We start from the raw sequence: 21,671 nt of genomic DNA, 5'->3' as shown, positions 1-21,671 counted from the left end.
ACTCGGCAAAAAAGGAAAGAATATACGAACTCGAGGATACATGATATAACATAATAGAATACTACGAGAGACTGAGACACGACAACAGCGACAGCGATGAAGCGGAGAGAAGTTGAACGGACACACGTTGTGTTTGTGTGTGTCTTTATGTACTAAATAAATTAATATTAACAACACCGGAATCAACGCCCTCCAATTGGCATCACAAATCTGAGCCACACCACCGATCCAGCGACACTTCGACAACACCAACGTTGACATTGTTGATGCCCCATCGCAATTACTCTCCCTTGAAAATCCACGCTTTGTCTCTGTCATCACTGCATTCTCACTCTCAACACCAATCTTTAACTACCACCATTCTTCATTCTACATTGTTGTTTCCTTCCGATTCTTTTTATTTTATTTTATTTTTTATTTATTGATCTCGATTTTCCAATTTTTGCTGGGGCCACTTTAGATCCCTGCTTTGGATCACAGGTATTCACATTTTCTCTTTACTTCATTGTGATACGGATTCATTCGATTATTTTTATGGGTAAATTAAAAGATCTGCATCCTTACTATCATTTTTTTCTTGTCATGAGAGAGAGAGAGAGTGAAAGAAACACACAAATCAGCTATGCAATGTGTTAACTTTAGCCCTGTTGTTTTCATGGATCTTGCTGTTTTGTGTTTAGCACTGATTTTTGACAATTTACTTTTATTAGGCTTTATTATTATTTTTTCTTTAAAAAAAAAAATGAAGTTAGGGTAGGAGGTAGTGGATAAGATCTGAATAATTGTTAATTTATTGTTGATAATGAAAGATTGAATGATGTTGGTTAGTAATGTCTCATGTTTTGCGACTTCCAAACATGTTCCTGAAGCTTTTATGAACGAGTGTATTTTCATCTTTTTTTGGTTGTTGTTTGTGGTTTCAGTACTTATTGTGACTTTGTTTTTCTTTCTTTCATATGGAAAAATGACAGTGAGGCAGCGCTTAGTATAAATGGATTTTGATAGATGATAAATGCATGGGGAAGCTGCTGAGGTATCTTGAACTTAAATGAAGAAAGAACTTGCATGGCCGCAATACATAAGAAACCTTCTGATCATGGTTGGATCAAGAAACCGGTCACATTATAAGAGGCCTACTTGGATCATAGTTTTAGTTTCTGTGGTGTGCATTTTCCTGATTGCTGCCTATATATATCCGCCACGGAATATATATCCGCCACAAAGCCCCTCAACATGCTCTTTCTTTTCCTCTCAAGGTTGTGGTGGTACTTATGATCCCCCACCAGAAGTTCATTCCCGGCAATTAACTGATGCAGAGATTCAATCTCGGATTGTTATTAACGAAATTCTCCAGTTTTATCCTATTCAAACCAAGATCCCTAAAGTTGCTTTTTTGTTTTTGACTCCGGGTTCATTACCTTTTGAGAAGCTCTGGCACATGTTCTTTCAGGTATGGCATTCCAATCCTATTCCACAGACAATAAACTTTACTTTTTTGTCTTATTTCAAAAGTATGGATATGAATAAGAAGACAATAATATTTTACTGATAAGAGGAGGTATTAGTGGGCAAGACTGATTTCCCTGATGTAAACTAGAAGCTTTATGATCCCTGTTGTGCTGGTTGGTTGATGTTGAGCAGCTAATTTGCTGGCAATTTGTGTTTAAGTTATGGAAATGATGTTGTATTTGCTCAGTTTTATATAATAGTTTTAAAACTATAGCGCTTATATTGGGTACATACTTTTTCATCAAGGAAGGTTGGTGACCTAAGTTTACACTCCAACCTCAACTGAATTGCTGCCATACAGTGTTTATTTTCCTGAAGCATTGTGGGGTATCTGATTTTAAGAGTGCCAGAAGGATGCAAAGATATATGGAATGATATGTTACGATTGCATTTGATGAAAATAGAAGTGAAAATTTAACATAGGTGATGAATATAGTACTGGTTTAGTTGCATTTTATAATCATGACAGGTCGAGTTCAAGTGTAATTTTTAAGAAATGCTTGTGGTGCTAATGATTTAAAGGGTTATTAGAATTAAGGTGATGTGTCCACCTATGTGGAAAACTAGCTAAGGGAATGTAAAGTAATCATTTTTTAAGCAAATGTGCAGGTATTTGTTCTCAAGAAGAATTATTAACTAGAACAACTTTTTAAGGATGTCACCTGAATTTGAGTAAGCCAAAAGTGTTGCAATTTATAAAACTTTTGTTTTGTATCACCTCGTCTTTCATCTTATCTGCCTCCTATATTACAAGGATGACAACAATACAAAGCAAGTTCATAGGGACATAACATCAAAACATCAAACAATGAAATTTGTCTCGAAAAATACTATCTTGTAAGTGGACGTCATCATGGCAAAGTATTTATGGAACTTATATATGCAATCACCACTTGTTAAGATGTATTTATTTTGAGTGGATGTTAATATATTTCTGTAACATAATTTTCTCTTCTTAATAAAATATCAATGCTTGTCATGCTGGATATAATTACCAAGTGCAATTCCTTTTCCTTTGAATGTAATAGAGATATGTTACTTCCTATTTGTCTGAACTGTAATTATAACAAAATGCAGGGCCATGAGGGAAAATTCTCTATTTATGTACATGCATCGAAGGAAAAACCAGTACATGTAAGCCACTATTTTGAGGGCAGAGACATACGCAGTGAACCGGTATGGGGTATAGCACATGATTTGAATATATAAATTACATGTTCTTTATATGACAGTTTCGAGTACCAAGTGAGTTAAGGATGACTAAAAAAAATGTGGTCAATTGATACGATTTGATGTATTCTTTTAATAATAAAGTTTCACAGTTGATTGAAATTTGAGGATATTATCACATAGATTTCTTGTCATTTTGCTACCATGTGATTTTATGTGATCAAATTTTCTGTCAGAGCACTTTGATAGGTTAACAGTGTGTAGCTCAGAATTTTTTGAGGTTGTGTATTGAGATTCAAATTTCACGAACTTATTGCTACTGAAGCAATTTAAAGGAGGATAACAAGTGCACATTATAATAAAGCAAAAGGGGGAAATATATTTGTGACACACTGATAGATACCAAATATATTTGTGACACACTGATAGATACCAAATATAAAGGTGTACGACGTACGTTAGGAAGAATTTACATGAGAAGCAGGGAATCAGCTCAAGTAAGCATGATTAGCATGGGGAGTAACTAACATCCTATGTGGCCCGGTTCTCCCCCTCCCAATTCCTTTACTTGCTAATTTCGCCCTACTCTTCTTTCCTCCCTTCCCACATATACCATGCTGCTGCACTGTTTTCTCTCTAATTCCTTCATAATTGTAGCCAAACTCCCAAAAGTCTGATGAATTGGAATCCACTCGGTAAATTTCCTTGTATTAATAAGAAAACATTTGGATGCTAAAATCATAATATGGTCTATCATTTATTGAATTTCATCCAAACTGAATATCTAAACATAAGAAATGTATTAAATATGAGAGTGTAACTCAATACATTCATTCCCTACTGTAATAATACCCAAGGTTAACACTCACACTTTGGAAAATGAATGGTCAGGTAAGACTTCTAATACAAATAATAGCATCTGAGCTATCATAGTGTTGTGTGTGTTTTGTGCACGTGTACATTGTTACAAGTAATAAAGATTAGTAAGGAGAGTCTTGATCCTACATGGATTGAAATCTGTAAAGTACTAACACTCAAGCAAGCAAGGCTGTAGGGTTTTTGTTCCCCTTCTCTAGTCCAAATTGATTCAATTAAACTTATAGACTAGTCGTTCCTTTCAATTACCTATCAAGGATTCTCTTATTTAGTTTCCATTTTACATGAAGTTTTATCATCTGTTTCTTGGTACCAACTGGTTTTCAATTTCTTTCAGGTAGAATGGGGAAAAGTTTCTATGGTTGAGGCAGAAAGAAGACTTTTGGCAAATGCACTTTTAGACCATGATAACCAACATTTTGTCTTGCTGTCTGAAAGGTATTTTTGTTATCCGGTTATTCTTTTTGCTGTTAAGTCATGGTTGCTTTGTGGGATTTAATCTAGTCAATTATATTTCATTTCTGTTTCAGTTGTATACCTGTGCGCCACTTTAATTTTGTGTACAACTACTTGTTATTAACAAATGTCAGCTTTATTGACTGGTAAGAAATAAAAGAACCTTCTACAAATTAGTTGATGAAATTCCAGAAATTTTTGCTTTCATCGAAGAGTTTTTGCTACAAATTTGTTGGACAACAATTTGGACTAATCTGTCTCCGTTTTTCCTCCTCTCCTTCATATATATAAAAAAAGCTATGTGGATCAAGGCCCTCATGGAAATGGCAGGTATAGTGAACATATGTTGCCTGAAGTAGAAAAGAAGGATTTCCGAAAGGGTTCGCAGGTATATTTTCTGTGGATGTTTCTATCTACCTATACTAGAAAAATTTGAGATCCACTCAATTGCAGTGTTTCATCAAGGTCACTCTTCACTTCTCCTATCCCTTTCACTTAGCATATGGCTGATTTGGTTTAAGATAAGTTGTCCTTAATGCCTACTTCTGTGACTTCTTTCTCCCCTCAGTGTTCGCTGTATAACCTGCTTTGCAATCATGTCTCCAGATTATAGAAGCAATGGAGACATCATCTATTTCATTTATAAACACAGTCTTTTCCTCTTTATATCATGAAAAATGCCCCTGGGGAATCCATTTACACCCCATTTTGTTTTCCTTTATTTTATCAGTCAATCTTTCATTGCATGAAAATCACTGTAAAAACAGGAAAAACACTAGCTCATTTCTTTCACCATTTGGTAAATTCTTTTTGTGATATAGTAATGATTTAATGACTAACAGTTGTTGTTGGACAACATAATTGTCTTGCAGTCATTTTAAGATGTCTAATTTCATCCTTCGTTTTTGAGACTTCTACTGCAGAAGTATTTTTTTTCATGGTTGATTTCCAGAGTGTACTTTCTTTTGGTCATTCATCTCCCATCTAAAATGCAGAACCATTCATTACAGTCAAGATTTGGATGAAAAATGGCTTTTATGTTACAATTGTTGAAATGTAGGAAACCAATGGAAATTTTCTGACATGCAACTGATTTGGATCTTGTTTCCAATGCAGTGGTTCTCAATGAAACGGCAGCATGCTCTAATAATCATGGCAGACGGTCTCTATTTTACAAAATTCAGGCATCATTGCAGGGTATTATGTTACTAAGAATCACTTGTGCTTTTTGCATTTGCTAATTGGATGGAGTGTTTGATCCGTTCTGTATTATTCCTATCACCTTTTTAAGATTGTCAGTGTCGGTAATATTTTATAGTGGGATATAACAAGTTTGTAACCAGCCTACACGAGTAAGTTTGCTGGAAGATTATAAAGAATAAATTTCAAAAAGATTTTCTGGTCTTAATTCTTAGTAGCATGGAAATATCTAACATCAAGCAATAGCATAGACGACAAGTTCTTTGTTCTTCTGCTTTTGTTTTGTCTTTTGCTTAAATTTGATTATTTATCCTCATATATGCAGTTCTCTTTCATCTTTCGCTATTAAGAAATGCATATATTGAAAATATGACAGTAATCATCTTTTATTCAGATACATTGTCAGTAGTGTACTTGCTGCAGCATGCATGAGTTTTTATGTATTCTAGAAGTAAATGAGCCTCTCCTGATAATATGATTGACAATTGATTTTATTTTTTATTTTGCTGACCAAGCCACTATAGTCACTCAATAATTGTTTCTTTCTTTCATTCTTTACTTCTCTGTTTCCTGTTAATGCTATTGTTGAAAGACTGAAAAAATAAAACACATACAGTGCACGAACAGAGCACAATAATTTTGGAGGTTCAGTCAATGAGACCGACATCCTCACTCTAAAAATCTCCCCCTTGTCTTTATTCTAAGGAGGGTTCCATTTACTTTTAAATAGAATTTGATACAAAGAGTTTAATAGCAAATACAATTCTAAATTGTGATAAGGGTAATCCTTATCTTTCTCACTACTAACTAAATTTGACTTAGGATAAGATATCATATCTCTATCAACTAACTTATCATATTTTTCAATATTATCTTCTACTCTTCCAACAGCTAACTTTAGAAATTGTTGGGAAGAAAATAATCTGTAAAGATAGCTTCACTGACAAAATTTTACTGTTCTTTTTTTAAACTTCACAGCCAAATATGGAGGGAGGACGCAACTGCTATGGTGATGAGCATTACTTGCCCACCTTTTTTAATGTCAGTGCACCAATCTGTTCTCTTTTAAATTACAATAGTAGGCATCTTCTCTGTCTCCCTTCTAACTCATTTGGTGTACATTTAGCTGCTTGATCCAAGTGGAATTGCATATTGGTCGGTAACATATGTTGATTGGTCTGAAAGAAAATGGCATCCAAGGTCATTCAGGGCTCGGGATATTACTCATCAACTCATGAGAAAAATAGCAGTATGTGACAAATTTTACTCTAGCTCCCTTACAGATGTTTCTGTGTACTTCATGTTGAATCATCAGAGGATTATTACTATTATTTTTTTTTTTAATTTTTTCTTGTTACCCATGAGTGGTGTGGTTTTCGATGAATTATACACTTTACCAATAGCCGTTTGCTCCTTATGAAGTTTTAAGTTCTTTTTGCATATCAAGCCATCCATACCAGCTATTGCTGACCATTTAGAAGGACTATGCATTCCTAATAAGTATTTTTGCCTCTTTTCTTTTCTATGTAATTTTACATGTAACATAGCAATTTGTGTTTAAGTTCCCCATGAACCTTAATAACTTTGAACAGTTATGGAGAATGGAAATAAAGGAAAATGACAATGGAAATTTTATTAAGTAAATTCCTTGTTCCTCATGATCCTTGTCTATTTTTCTTCTCTATATTTTTTGTTTGCAAACCTAGCTACTTCCTTTCCTTGTTTCTTCTCAAGGTTCTAATACAGCATTTATCATCAATTCTACTTAATGACATGATCTCATTTACTGCAGTACATTGATGAAAGTCCACATTTTACAAGTGAGACAAAGGTATGAATCTCATTCCTCTGATTTATGTTCAAAGACACTCCATATTGTGATATTGCTTCTGTTCTATTGAAGGAATGCATTACTATTTGATTTTCATTTTCATATGCCTTGCAGAACTCAGTGACGGTTACACCTTGCATATTGAATGGTTCAAAACGATCTTGTTATCTATTTGCCCGGAAGTTTTTCCCAGAAACTCAGGATAAATTGATGCAACTTTTCTCTAATTCTACAATTTTCTGAAGTATTTATGTTTCGTTATCATTCTTTGGTGCATCGACACCATGTGATCCCCAGCCTCACTGTCTTGCACATATTGTTTTGAGAATTGTCCTAAGACAAGTTGATAAATTTCTCACGAAGACAAAAGAAGCTGATTCAGTCAAAAGTCGAAATTTGCTTGTCTGGGGCTTGACACAACTGCTGAGGTTGTCTTGTTGGATAATTTGATGTTCCTATTTTATTTTATTTTTAAATATTTGGAACATCATAGATTCTCCTGAACGATGAAAAATTTTGGTATCCTTGATAGAGACTAGAGAGGGAGGGAAAAGGTTTGGCATTGATTTTGAGTATTGAAGCTAACCTGGCACTTGTGACTGTTATTGAATTGAAATTTTTCTGCAGTCATGTATTAATTATTACTCGGTGAATAGTTTCAGTAGATATGCAGAGAATTTTTCTTAGAGTTTGTCTCGGTATTTTGTTATATAAATTCACAAATCAGTGGTTTTATACATGGCTTTAATGTTTCTCCGATAAATGAAGATAAGTTATTTTCAATAAATCTAAAATGATGTCGTTTTAGGATTGAAAGATTAAAAAATTATAATGATAAATATTAATATAAATTTGAAATAAATTACAATTACAAAAATATCTTTTTCTTAATCTCAAAATGATATCGTTTTGGGTTCATTAAATAACTTATTTTCATAAACCAGAAAAATATTAATCTCTTTACATTTATATATTTATTATTCTTATAGCAGAATAAGAATATTTTGTTCCATATTTATACATTTATGGAAAATTGAAAAGTTATGTTACAGGAATATAATTTTTTTTCTTACAGATAGATAACAACGCCAGCCCTTTTCTTTTCTTTTTTCAAAAAATATTTACTGTGAACCCCGCAGACATTGTGTCTGCAGAAAATTGGAGGTTTTGTTCAGTAACATTACAGACATAAACCCCTACATTTATATGTAAAAGTTACTCGAAATTTTAATAAGAGTAAATACCCTTTTTAGTCCCTGGAAATTTTTGCGAAGCACAATTTAGTCCCTCGGTTTAAAAATGTCACATTTCAGTGTCTGATTTTTGAAAAAAAGGGACACATTTATCTTTCTGTTAAATCCAATGTGACGGCCCACTTGACGAACGCCAGCTGGAACGTTAAGTGGCTGAGTCACTAACGTGCTGGCCACGTGGAGAGAAAGGAACGACGTCGTATTACATTGGAAGGTTGTATCAGGTGTGTAGAAAGGGAACGACGTCGTTTGAGGAATGCCATGTGAGTTGAACCTTTGTTGTTGACTCAGTTGACACAGTCACACAAGTAAGTCGTCCATACCCGCCATTTCCTCCCCCATTTCCTCAGATCGTGAGCTTCATTTGCGGTGAAGGTTGGTGACCCAGGGTGCTTTGTTGATGTACGTGGCTTCTGAAGTTGCAAGCTTTTGAAAGTAGTGTGGTTTAGGGTGAAGATCCTTAAATCGGTTGTGTCTCTTGTTACATTCGTGCAAGGTACGTGAGATTCTTTCATTTCTTTATTATCTGTGGTCCCTCTTTCCTATTTAAAATGGTGTTTAAAAATGTCATTTGTCCGTCAAGTGGTCCCCCATGTGCGATTAAGGGCAAGACATTGTTAGGGTTTTTTTTGTGTGGTCCCCTTTGGTAGAATATTTTTGGAACCATTAATTGCATGTGGTCCCCCTGTTGTTATTTTAAGTTGCTATGTGTAGTGATTACAAAAAAAGCCCCAATTTGTTAGCAATGCAACCATTTAAAATAATCGAGTGTGTTACTTTTATGACAGTGTCTAATATTGATAAAAATTGATTAGTTGTATGATATTGTAAATTAATATGATGGTAGTGTAAAAAATGATTATGTTTTGTTTCATATGCAGATGGATGAGTATATAGTCATGAGATATCATCATGGGGGTGTGTTGGTTAGGAATGATGAAAGGAAGCTGAATTATGTGAATGGGAGAGTGGATGATTTACCAGAAATGGATGCAGACTATGTAAACCTTCGTGCCCTTGAAGCTCTGTTCAAGGGGTATGGTTACCACAAATGTAGGCGGATGTGGTGGTTGAAGCCTGGTGAGAGTGATTTAGAGGTTGGGTTGCATCTTCTTGAAAAGGATTCTGATGTTTTGCAAATGGTCAAGGCTGCCTTAAGTAATGGGAACAAAATAGACATATATTTTGATGGTTGCATTGCAATTCCTGAGATTTTGGGTGGGCCTGCAGATCCAACTCCTCCTGAAAGTGCTGATGAGGAGGGGATATTAGGTGATTCAGTCGACAGTTTGTCTGACTCCCATATGACTCATGATGATGAATATGAAGAGGGGGGCAATGGACTGTCAAGTGATTCATATGACAGTGTAGAAGACGAGCCTTATAAGCCTCCGCCACCGGGTGTTGAAGACGAAACAGATGATGAACCAATTATTGCATTGAAAAAGAAGGTGAAATGAAAGAAGAAAAAAAAAGACAGTTAACAAGAGTGACAGGGAAGAAAAGGATTCAGAGGATGAGCAGAATATGTCATTTGAAGATCAGGGCTGTGGTTACAATTCTGAAGAATTGAAGACTCCACCTTCAAGTGGGGATGAGGAGGTTGAGAGGGAAGTGTTTCCCAAGTTTAATGAGGAGCAACCCTTTGGTCTAGTACAACTCGAGCTTGGAATGGAGTTTGCCAGTTTGGAGCACTTTAAACAGGGTGTCAAAGACTACAATATAAGTCTTGGGAGGCAGTTTGTATGACTTAAGAATGACAAGGTAAGATCAAGAGCCAAGTGCTCAAATGCTGACTGTGAGTGGATGATATATTGTTCTTGGAGCAACAAATTCAATTGTTTCCAAGTCAAGACATTCAATGACAACCACACCTGCTGCAGAATTTTCAAAAATAAAAGGGCCACCAGGGATTGGGTTGCTGCAAAGTTGGAGAAAATACTGGTCACACAGCCCAATATGACAAGAGCTGAGGCTTATGAGCATTTAAAGGAAGAGTACAAGGTCCATGTTCATCTGAAGAAATTAGGGAAGGCACTACACAAAGCCAAGAAAAACATAGAAGGAAGTGAGAAGGAACCAGTATGGCAAGCTAAGGGACTACCTAGCTGAGGTTTTGAGGAGCAACCCTGGCTCCACTTGCCAGATGCAAGTAATTCCACAACCAGTCCCTAACAGCTCACCAATTTTTAACAAACTGTATGTCTGCCTTGATGCCTGCAAGAAAGGATTCAAAGATGGTTGTAGACCATTGATTGGACTGGATGGATGTTTCTTGAAAGGTTACTATGGGGGACAGCTATTGAGTGCAGTGGAAGAGGATGCAAACAAGAGCTTTTATGTCATTGCTTTTGCAGTTGTTGACAGTGAGACCAAAGAAAATTGGAAGTGATTTCTGACCTTGCTACAAGAAGACATTGGCAGTTGTGTAGTGCATGGATGGAACTTCATAAGTGATCAGCAAAAGGTATGTTTTTTTCAAAGGTATTTTCCTTTTTTAAAAGCTGTACATTACTAGCCATGTGTGATCACTTTTGTTGTTGCTTGATATATGAATGCAAGGTTTGATACCAGCATTACAGGAGGTCATGCCTGGTGCCCATCATAGGTTCTGTGTGCAACACGTGTGGAAGAATTTTATTAAGCAATGGAAGGACAAAGCCATTAGGGGAATAGTATGGGAGGATGCACGATGCACAACTGTGCCCCAATTCCAAAGAACAATGGATAAATTGAAGGAGTTGAATGAAGATGCCTGGGCATACCTCAACAAGATTCTCCCCTCATGCTGGGTTAAGGCCTATTGGCCGTCCCAAAAAGCATAGGAAGAAGGATGAAACTGAGGAGCAAGTCAGCAAAACAAAAAAATTAAAGAGGGTATGTGCCGCAGTTTGTGTTAAATGTGGGCAATCTGGTCATTATACCAAGATCTGTAAGGGACAAGCTACAAGCAAGAGAGGGAGGAGAGCAGCAGCACCTTCACATGCAGTTAATGTCAACATAGCAGCTCCACATGAAGAGGAGATCCCTCTGAGTCAAGGAGGACCTTCAAGGCAGTCCCAGGCACCTGAGGAAGCCATTAGGGGCAACAACCCACCACCTACAGCCCTACCACCAGCAGAACAATTGTCAACTGAAACTGTCAATGCAACAAGCAGTGGCACAAAGAGCAGGCTTATGGAATTCATGGCCACACCTGGGTTTAGGCCACCAAGACCAGCTTGAATGATTGTTGGATACAGTTTTTTTGTATAGGGGTTCACTTTTTTGTTGTATAGGCAACAATGTTCATGACTGTATTTTTTGGTACCCCCATTTTTTTGTATTTAAGACATTTAACTAAAGTATATGCTTTTTTTTGAATCACAATATGTCTCTGTCTGGGAGTATTTTGAAGCAAAAAAAACAACAACAGGGGAATAGTTTGAATGATGGTTTAGAATGGTTTATGTGGACCATGAGTTCTGGCAGGCCTTTAATTATGATGGAAGAGTTTTGAATTGTAACTGACTACAAGTTCTTTTTTTATATCAGTTTTTTCCCTTTGCTGCAATCTGTATCTGTATGGTGATTTTTGAATTTGTGTATGAGTCTTTTTGATTCTGGCTACAATGCAGGTGGTCCATGTTTGGGTTTTGGTCGTTGCTGTTTGGACACATTTCAATGCAATATGTTCATGTCCAATTTTTGCTGCATTATGTCTCTATACTGTCTGATATCTTTATTGACTACAAGTTTCTTTTGCTGCATTTTTTACTACAAGTTCCTTTGCTGAATTCAATTCTGTACTGTCATTTACTGCAATCTGGCTTATTCTGCAATCCAATGTGTCATGGATTAAAATGTAGGTTTTAAGATGCAGCTTTTAAGTTGCAGCTTGTGGTCAATTTAGTCTAAACAGGTCATGTCCAAATTTTAACTGTCAGGGACCAAAACGTGCCCCAATAGCATTTTTCAATGACCTATTTGGCCCTCGATACATAATTCCAGGGACTAAGTTGGGGTCTAGTTTAAATCATTAGGTTCCAATATCCAGTTCTCAAATTCCCATTTGCAGCAACAAATTTGACATTTACTGTATTGAATCATGAAGTTAGCATTATACACATAAACACATTTTATAGCCCAAATAACAGAACTACATTGCATCTTCTCAACTTTATTCATCGCAGTTGTCAACAAGTCATTCAATTTCATTGAAGAAAAACTACATTTCGTACATAACATTTCATTGTTACAACACTTGCAATCATCACAGCATTCTTTCCTGCACATTCATACTCAGTTCTTGCTCACCAACATCTTGCACCTTCGACCTCCATTCCGTCAGGTTGTTCTACACCCAAAAGACGTAGTCCCACTTCATCCCCCCAAGCCAGATGACATACTCATCTTCTTCTACGCACCAGAAAATAGCCAGTAAACACCTTCTACTTGACACTATTTTCAATCTTCAACAAATTATGTTTTGGGGTTTTTTTTATTCTTAGGCTGATTTATGGTTTCTAATTTGACAGGGACTATATTGGGTCACTCACCCTTTCATGCAACGGTCACATGTCCAAACATCCAACTAGACACAATGGACCTATCTAAACGACGTCGTTTTCTCTCCACGTGGCCAGGACATTAGTGACTCAGCCACTTAACGTTCCAGCTGGCGTCCGTCAAGTGGGCCGTCACATTGGATTTAACAAAAGGATAAACGTGTCCCTTTTTTTCAAAAATCAGACACTGAAATGTGACTTTTTTAAACCGAGGGACTAAATTGTGCTTCGCAAAAAATTCTAGGGACGAAAAATGATATTTACTCTTTTAATAAATTATAACACAACCTTAGATATATGTGTGTTACATTTCAAAAGACCATTCAACACACAATACAAGGCATGAATTCAATTTCAAGTATGCAGTCGCAAATTCTAACAGTAAAACGTGATAGAGAAATCAATCGCAAGTTTGTGCTCAACTTAATGCACTAGCAATATTTGTAATGTTAATGGAGGAATAGATATTATCTCGATTATTTTTAACGCGTGGATTTGACTTTTTTCAAACACTTATGGGGCGTTTGATTTAGGAATTTTTTTTACTTGAGAATCACGATTATCAAGAATATGTTAGAAAAATTATTTTTTGAAAATATTATCAAAAACCTATTTAATAAACCAAAATATTTTCGAAAATATTAAGTGAGTTTTCTTGACACTACCTTAGCTGATTGTAAAATATTGTTGAGAATATTAACCGAATTTACAAAAATAACCTAAAGCTTCTTCAAAGCCTCTCTCCCAAATCTCACACTATCTGAGTGGAGGTTTTCACAATAGTGTATCCTTGAAGCTTTCATTTTATGATTTTCCCTTTCACGCTCTCATTGTTTACCTACAGGGATATTTTTGTCTCAAAAAGTATTCCATATTTTTCCATTGGATGGAATTTCCAAAATACCGTCTCTGGGATGGGATTTGAGGTTGGAAATTTTCTTCAAAAATTAAAATATCGGGAATGTAATTTTTCAATGAGGGGATGTTTGGTAAGTGTAAGTGGGTATCAAGTATTATCATGTTTGGTATAAGATTTTCAGAAAATTTCCTAATAAAATAAGATGCATAGGAAAAGTTAGTTGTGTGAAAAATTTGATGAAAATCACTATTTCAAAATACCACTTTGCATTTGGTATTTTGGGATGAATGAGGAAGTGAAAAGTTGAACTCCAATCTCTCGACAAAAATGACCCTCCATGGCGGCACCAAATTTGACAAAAAAAAAGTATAAGGGTTATTTTGGTAATTGTAACTCATTTTCGCATCAATATTTTAACTCAAACCAAACATAGATTTTATAATATTTTCCAAATTTTTCCGGTAAATTTTTTTCCAACCAAATAACTTTTTTTATATTTTCTTACCAAACTCACTTTTCAACTATTTTTCTAATAATTACATTTTCCTAGTATTAAAAAATTTCTCCTCAACCAAACGCCCGTTTGATACCAGAATTTTTTTTAAAAGACCGGGAAAGCTCACTTGAGATTTATGAAAAATGCAAATTATCTCAACATTATGATACATTTCAGTCAATGGACACTAAGTTAAAATCTTATCCGAACCAAACTCACCATCTCCAAATCATGGTCCCTTGGATCCGGTATATGACCCTTCCGATTTTATTTTTTTATTATATTTTATTTTTTAATATATCAACCCTAAAATTACCTTTTGAGGCAGTATTTATGACGTTTGCATTTGTCATTTAACATGACATAATAAACTTTCTTATACACACAACATTTTGTGAGCCCACACTTTTTGAAGAAAAAAGAAAAAAGAAAAATTATGGCATGCAAAATGAATTGCTATAATATTACACAATCATTTTTCCTACAACATAATTCTTATAAACCCTGTATTTATAAGCTTCTATTCTTTGAACCTGTATGAAATTAATCCTGAGTCACAATTAAAATTCATCACCTTTTCAAAAATATATTTGCTCGGAATCAAACACAAGTTCTTTTTAAGTACAGTTAATTGTTCCTCTCTAAAAATATATTTGGTAAAAATTAAATACAGATTCTCTCTTCATCTGCTCGTTGTCAATAACTACTTTAAGTGGTTTCAAGGTCATTGATTTTCGTAAAAACCAGCAGAGTCATTAATGGGAATAGAATTATTTAATAGATTAAAAAATTAAAAAAAGTAAATTATTTGATTGGTCAAAGTAGGAGGATGAAAATTTTGGAGGGAAATTTAGCAAAGATATATTACTTGTATTTTTAGTTTATTGGGAAAAATGTTTGTAAAAAGACATAGAATTCTATCATTTTAAATGAAAAAAAATATAAATTAATATTTTTATTTAAATTTTATTTTTTTAAAAAAAATATTCACTTTCTCTTTCATGATTTTTATTATTTATATTTTTCTCTATCTTAAAATAATATAATTCTATTTCTTTTAAAGAGAAATACCAAACCCTAGTTTATTACTCTGCTAGTTTATTTAATGGAATATAATAGTTTGCAAAAATCAAGAATTTAAAATCTGTTGTATGTATTTAGATAAGCTTTTATATTATTTCTCAGACACATAACAGGAATCGATTTTGCCATCGTGGTCTGAAAATAACGTTCGATTCGAATACTCTGCACCGCAGAAACCTTTTCCAGACTCACCCATCAGGGCCGTCCATCCTTCTCACAACCGATCTCGACCGTTGGTTCAAACCCCCATGCGCGGGAAAACTGGAAACAAAAAGACGCATAAATATGAATGTCCCACTTGGCCAAAAAAATGAATAGATAGATAGATTGATAGTCACAGTCATAGAAGATAAAACCCTTCCCTCTTTCTCGCTTTTTAGGGTTTCTTAACATGCCACCCGCGAAACGCAAGGCGGAGGAGGCCACGGCAGCGCCGGGGAGGGTCACTCGGTCGACGACGAAGCGCTCCGCCGCGAGCTCAGGGTCTCAGCCTGTTGCGGAGTTGCCGGAAGAGAAGAAGAAGACGAAGAAGGCGAAGGGTAAGCAGGTAAAGTGGAAAGAAGAAGAAGAAGAAGAAGGTGCTCCGGCTGAGAGTGATAAAGTGGACGGTGATTCCTCTGAGAACGTTCTAGATGCTTCTAACAAGACTATCGTCGTTGAGCATTGGTTTGTGACTCGTTTCCTTTTTTGCCCTTTTCTTAACCTTGGTGTTATGAAGTTTCCCTTGTTACGCGCAGACACACCATACCTTGCATTTGTTAGATGCTGATAGTTATTAATCGAACATGTGAGTCACATGGTTGTGTGCAAGGCTTTCATTTTTAGTTAAGCTTTAACAAACAGGAACTTAGAAAATTAGTGATTTTTTCAATGTACTTTATTTGATTATTCGATTGCTGTGTCTTCATTCTTCTGAAACAAAGATTTCACAGTCACTCATTTTATGCATCTTATTTAACTATTCTATTGTTCTTTTTCAGTTTTTGGAACAGAGTCACTTGTTACCTTACTTGGTTATATCTTGTCTCTATTTTCGTTCTTTGGAAACATAGGCTTCACATATTTATTTTATGCAACTCGACAATGACTTGTGTCTTATAATTTTGTAGTTCGAGTTATGGTTAAGCTGTGTTGTCAATTCCTAGTTTGAAATTATCACATTGAGCATTGTACATCATTTATGTGATATATTTCAAGCTATTTTTCATTATCTTGCATAACTGTTGTAAGGGATAGTTGGTCATCTAGTTTTTAAAGTTTGGAATTAACTCCTAAAGCTGTACCCTGTATAGGCGTGTATATTGAGAGGTTCTTGTTTGGTACTAACTCTAGATACGCCCAAAAAAAGAGAATCAGACGCTTTAGTTGCTACTTTTGATTGGAGAGGAATCCAAAAATTTTCAAATTTCATTTTATGTAGTATCCTTGATCACTCAAAAGTTGGTAAATAAACATTTTGTTATTGGTTCTTTGACCATTTGCTAAACCTAATTGCCCGCCCTTTATATGTGTTCCGGCCGGCCAATATGGCCATCCCAATAACAGAGGGCCCATATTACCTCTGCTTTATCAACCCAGCAGCGTCAGTGCTGCCACCATAGCACTGCCACCCAGTGCTGATTCAGCGAACATCCCAAATGTCCTATGTTGGAATGTCCCTTCCCCAACACCCATCCTGCACAGCAGGCGCTGTATTACTGACAGCGTCTTCAAAGTGCCTTGCCCAACAAGGTCAGGCTACAATGACTCTCTTCATAACAGTTGACTTGGTTGACTCTCTCACATGGATAGAGCCTAACCCTAACTATACATACCCCCTTCTTCTACACCAACCATTAACACACGCAATTCACCATTTTCATGAGCTGTTATTTTGTCAACATTGAGAGCCATTGTAGCCGTTAACACCACTCCCCATTGTTATATGCAGCACTTGGGAAACCTTGGAACAACCTTGGTCGGTACCATGACACCCCTATAGTGATATTCAACACCCCTTGAGGGTACATACTTGGTTCTCATACCTAGCTAACAGTTCAATATGCACCAGTAAAATTATTATTATCATCATTATTATTATTATTATCTCTTATACATTGTAATTGCTTATTTGCATTAGTAAGCAATGCAATTCATTCAAGACTAGAGCCAATCTGGTGAAAGAAGGACTAGAGAAGAGCACTGGTGGAATCACTGTGATAGTGAACCCTGAAAAGGTATGTTATTTTTTCAGTTTTTATTTGAAAAAATGAAGCGTTTTGTTTGATAGTTTTGTATCCGCACTAGAAATAAAATGTAACTTTGCTTTTAAGCAAAAGGGAAGGGACACTAATAATGTACGAAGGCTACTGCCATTGACATTTTGGATGAGACTGGCTTTGAAAAGTTTCCTGATTCTAAATTGAGTTAGATAACGCACTGTTTTTCTGTGTATATATTGTTTAGGACCATTCTAAGACTTCAGAACAACGCAAATGATTTTTGAGTTTCATATGATATATTATTTGATTATTCTTTGTTGTCCAACTGTTATTGATGTCAACAGATTGACTGATACGACTTTGACCTTTTTTTCTTAATGAACAGCCAAGGAGAGGTTGCTTTGAAATACGGCAACAAGGGGGCAAGAAGTTCATTAGCCTCTTGGTAACTCCTGCCCTAGTGTTATCAAACATGAATAATTGGAAATTGTCGTCCTAATTTGTTAATTATCAATCAGTGTTCCATTTGTGCATGAGCTATATTAGGAATTTGTTTTTAACCATTAGCCTCCGACATCATTTATTAGGATATCACTCTGTTTTATTAAAGATATCTTTCTTACATAAAACTGATTTTTTTTTTTATTAAAAAAAAAGCCTCCAATCCCCCTTCTCTTTCTTTTCCCCTTCTTGTCTTTTATCTTATTTCCCCCTTCCCCAATTTTTTATTTTTATTTTTGTATTTATTTATGTATTTATTTTATTTTTTTTTTTATTTTTATCTTATCTTATTTTATTATTTTATTTTATTTTTTAATCTCCTCTTATTTATCATTGAGTTCGTCTACCACTGACTTCAATTAACTTGGGGTTAAAAGTGCTGTTGATGTTGATGTTGATGTTGATGTTGATGTTGATGTTGTAAAAAAAAGCCTCCAATTTCTTTTTATCTGTCCTCTTAAACAAATCATATTTGGTTTGCAAACTTTATTTTTTTATTAGGACATGAAGCGTCCGTTTAAACCAATGAAGAATCTAGACATGGACAAGGTCATCTCGGATATCATAGACGAGATATCAAGCACTAGTTGACTTTAGTTGTTCGCAAGTGTTTTTTTTGGCATCACTTGAAGTGAAGCTAGATAAATTGTTGTAATGGTAGAAATCCTACAATGAAACCTGTTTATAATATATTAACCTGTTGTATTTGTGGTTAGTTTGAGATGACATGATTTGAGAGTTGAGACAGTCATTTTGGATATGTTAACTGTCTCGGATGAGAACTAATACATTTGGTTTTGTATTCAATCAAATTCCAAGATATTTGTCATCAGTTTATGTATCAAGAATGATAATGTTTGTATGAATTTTTTGTTGCTGTTTTTATGTTATCTATTGGATAATCAGGTGGTTTATTACAGCACAAATTTTCTTGATGAAACACTATGTTCCTGTCATTATTTTCAATTTTTATTGGTACTTTGTATATCGTCGTTGTTTGGATTCTCATGTTTGTAATCCCAAAATCATAAGAATGTTGTATGTTTATTCAAGAATTATTTTTATTATTTGTGGTCAGGTTCAGGTAATCATGAATCCTTACATTGTCATTTTAGATTCGCTAGATTACGATTATCATTTTATTGAGTTTAATATAAATATTTAGAATATCTTATGTTTTTTTCATAATTGATTGAAATTATAAGTTTAACTTCATTTTTTGGTTAAATTATTGAATATTAAAATAATATATATTACATAAATTAAAAATTTTATTTAATATCAAAACATATTCTAACGTGTTGAAATGTTTGTCATGTCGTATCTTACGTCGATGTCGGTGCAATATAGTGGTTAGGAATTATATATATGTTGGGTACGGATGTTCAAGCCAATAACTTGGGAATAGAGCCCAAGACCAATTCTTATCAGAGCACCCAAAGGATACCACCCTTCAATGATTGAACTTCGACGCGAGGTGGAATTATTGGCTTTCAAGTTTTCTCGTAACTTTAGCGACAATTTTCGCTATATACATTTAAATTATTATTTAATTAAATGAACTTATATTAAATGAAAATTTTAATTAATTATATTTTTATTTCTATATTCATATTAAATTATTTTTTTTTTTTGAAATTATAATAAACCACAATTAATAGAGAACGTGAGTAGAAATCTTGAATTGTCTAAATATAGCACAAGCTATTCAGGGATATATGATCTATCGAATGCCCTTAATGCTTCATTGAGATAAGATTAGAGCAACAACTGTACCAGAAACTGTTGGTGAAATGTGCGACATACAAGAATGAACGCAAACATAGCAAAACCCTAATTTTGAGAAACCACATATTCATCACGTATGACCACCAATAGCGATCACCCTAAAAATATACACGTTAACTATTATCCCTTGTTTCATTATGCAAATTATGCTTAACCATCCACAATGTTCTTCAAATAGTTAGGTAAGAGAGAGGTTCACAGTTCATTTACCAAATCTGTTATTGAACACAAACCTCAATTCCACATAGCTCGTAATGTATATAAACCCCCCGATTATCTCATTTTATTAAGGCATTGTTTCGGACACAAATCCGAAAGATAAAAAAGAAAGAAGTAAAATTAAACTTGCAAGAAAAGAAACAAAAGATGGGTTCCAAAAGCTCTTCCCTCCTCTATTTGGCTCTTTTGCTTGCATTCTCTTCTGCCATTCATGCCTTCGACATCACAAAACTGCTAGGCCAATACCCAGAGTATTCCACCTTCAACAAATACCTCACCGAAACCAAGCTAGCAGATGACATCAACAAACGCAACACCATCACCGTCCTCGTCGTCGACAACGCCGGCCTCTCCTCCATCTCCGGCAAGTCCTCACAAGCCATCAAGGCCATCATCAGCACTAATGTTGTCCTTGACTATTTTGATGAGAAGAAGCTGATGGAAGCTCTAGGTAGCAACGAACAACTGACCACCCTTTACCAAGCTTCAGGCCTCGCCACTAACCAGCAAGGCTTCCTTAAGGTTGCACAAGTTGGCGAGGGCAATCTCGCTTTCGGCTCTGCCGCAAGCGGTGCCCCTGCCGACGCTGAGCTCGTGAAAACCGTCACCAGTGAACCTTTCAACATCTCCATTCTCCAAGTCACCAAACCCATCATTGCCCCTGGCGTTGATAGTTCACAATCTCCATCAGCACCATCTGGTTCACAGACCCCACAAGGAGCAAAGGCTCCATCAACATCCGCAAACACATCCACACCAACACAGGCTGCAAAGGCCCCAGCAGCATCACAGGCTGCAAAGGCCCCAACAGCATCACAAGCTGCCAAGGCCCCTGCCTCATCACAAAGTGGAAAGGCACCAGCTTCACCAGCACAAGGTACCTCAGCCCCAGTGCCATCATCATCTGAGGCCAAGGCACCAGCTTCGGCACAGAGTGCAAAGTCCCCTGTGCCAGCAAAGAGTGCCGAGGCACCAACTCCTTCGGAGACCACCCCAGCGTCTTCACCTAGTGAAAGCGTTGTGGCCGATTCTCCGACTGAAGCTGCCGAAGCCCCAGAAACCACAGTACCAGGCCCAACCGTGTCTGAGGCTCCTGCCTTGGCTCCAGGCCCGGTAGGTGATGAGGCTGCTGCAGATACTCCAGCTTCTGGAAGCTCTTCATTCACTAAGATGGGTTTGGTTGGAGCAGTGATGGGCTTCGCTTCCCTCTTGTTCGTTTTGTAAGATGATTCTCAAAGCAAAACAAAAAAAAACGAAAAGTAACATATATATACGTTTTAAATACACCTGTATAAGAAGAATAAGAAGGGGAAGATGACTCGTTCGAAGAAATTAAGATACTGAACTTGCAATATTCAGAAGCAAAAAATAAAATAAAAAATTGATATTTTCATGTTCGGATTGAGGATGCTTCAACCATTTTATTTTTCTTTTTATGTAATTTTTTGTCCTATTGTAATGGATTTACACAATAAATTTGATCCTCTCTCTTCTCTACCTTCTCTGTTAGATGCAAAGTTTGTTTTTATTTTGTCAATTTAATTTCTTAATAAACCATAATATGTCTTTCAATTTCATCACTTTGTTTGAAACTAGGAACTTACAAATTCGTACGGGCAATGACAATGCCATAGCAGGAACTTACCGCATCCATATATATTTTTAGTAGTAAATCTTAATCA

General features: G+C 35.6%; 3 protein-coding genes across 3 annotated transcripts; all 3 read left to right on the top strand.

Moving 5' to 3' along the window:
• The first annotated feature begins 393 nt into the window (after positions 1-393).
• On the top strand, positions 394-7,634 carry LOC133307796 (glycosyltransferase BC10-like). The gene is made up of 11 exons (XM_061508357.1): positions 394-480; positions 972-1,450; positions 2,587-2,685; positions 3,893-3,993; positions 4,086-4,157; positions 4,309-4,399; positions 5,128-5,208; positions 6,190-6,252; positions 6,338-6,460; positions 7,004-7,042; positions 7,157-7,634. The coding sequence occupies exons 2-11, from the start codon at positions 1,049-1,051 to the stop codon at positions 7,283-7,285; spliced, it is 1,200 nt and encodes a 399-aa protein (XP_061364341.1). The 5' UTR covers positions 394-480; positions 972-1,048; the 3' UTR covers positions 7,286-7,634.
• Positions 7,635-15,591: 7,957 nt separating this feature from the next.
• LOC133307798 (uncharacterized) lies at positions 15,592-18,853 on the top strand. Its single transcript, XM_061508359.1, has 4 exons — positions 15,592-15,946; positions 17,400-17,496; positions 17,867-17,926; positions 18,484-18,853. The coding sequence occupies exons 1-4, from the start codon at positions 15,672-15,674 to the stop codon at positions 18,571-18,573; spliced, it is 522 nt and encodes a 173-aa protein (XP_061364343.1). The 5' UTR covers positions 15,592-15,671; the 3' UTR covers positions 18,574-18,853.
• Positions 18,854-20,136: 1,283 nt separating this feature from the next.
• LOC133307776 (fasciclin-like arabinogalactan protein 3) lies at positions 20,137-21,213 on the top strand. Its single transcript, XM_061508327.1, has 2 exons — positions 20,137-20,662; positions 20,876-21,213. The coding sequence occupies exons 1-2, from the start codon at positions 20,137-20,139 to the stop codon at positions 21,211-21,213; spliced, it is 864 nt and encodes a 287-aa protein (XP_061364311.1).
• Positions 21,214-21,671: the final 458 nt, after the last annotated feature.

This window comes from Gastrolobium bilobum, unplaced genomic scaffold (assembly GCF_033153095.1).
Source record: "Gastrolobium bilobum isolate Gb01-03AN ecotype WA unplaced genomic scaffold, APGP_CSIRO_Gbil_v1 utg2535, whole genome shotgun sequence".
Lineage (NCBI taxonomy): Eukaryota > Viridiplantae > Streptophyta > Magnoliopsida > Fabales > Fabaceae > Gastrolobium > Gastrolobium bilobum.
The sequence above is the reverse complement of the archived record's forward strand: the minus strand, read 5'-3'. Positions and strand labels throughout refer to the sequence as shown.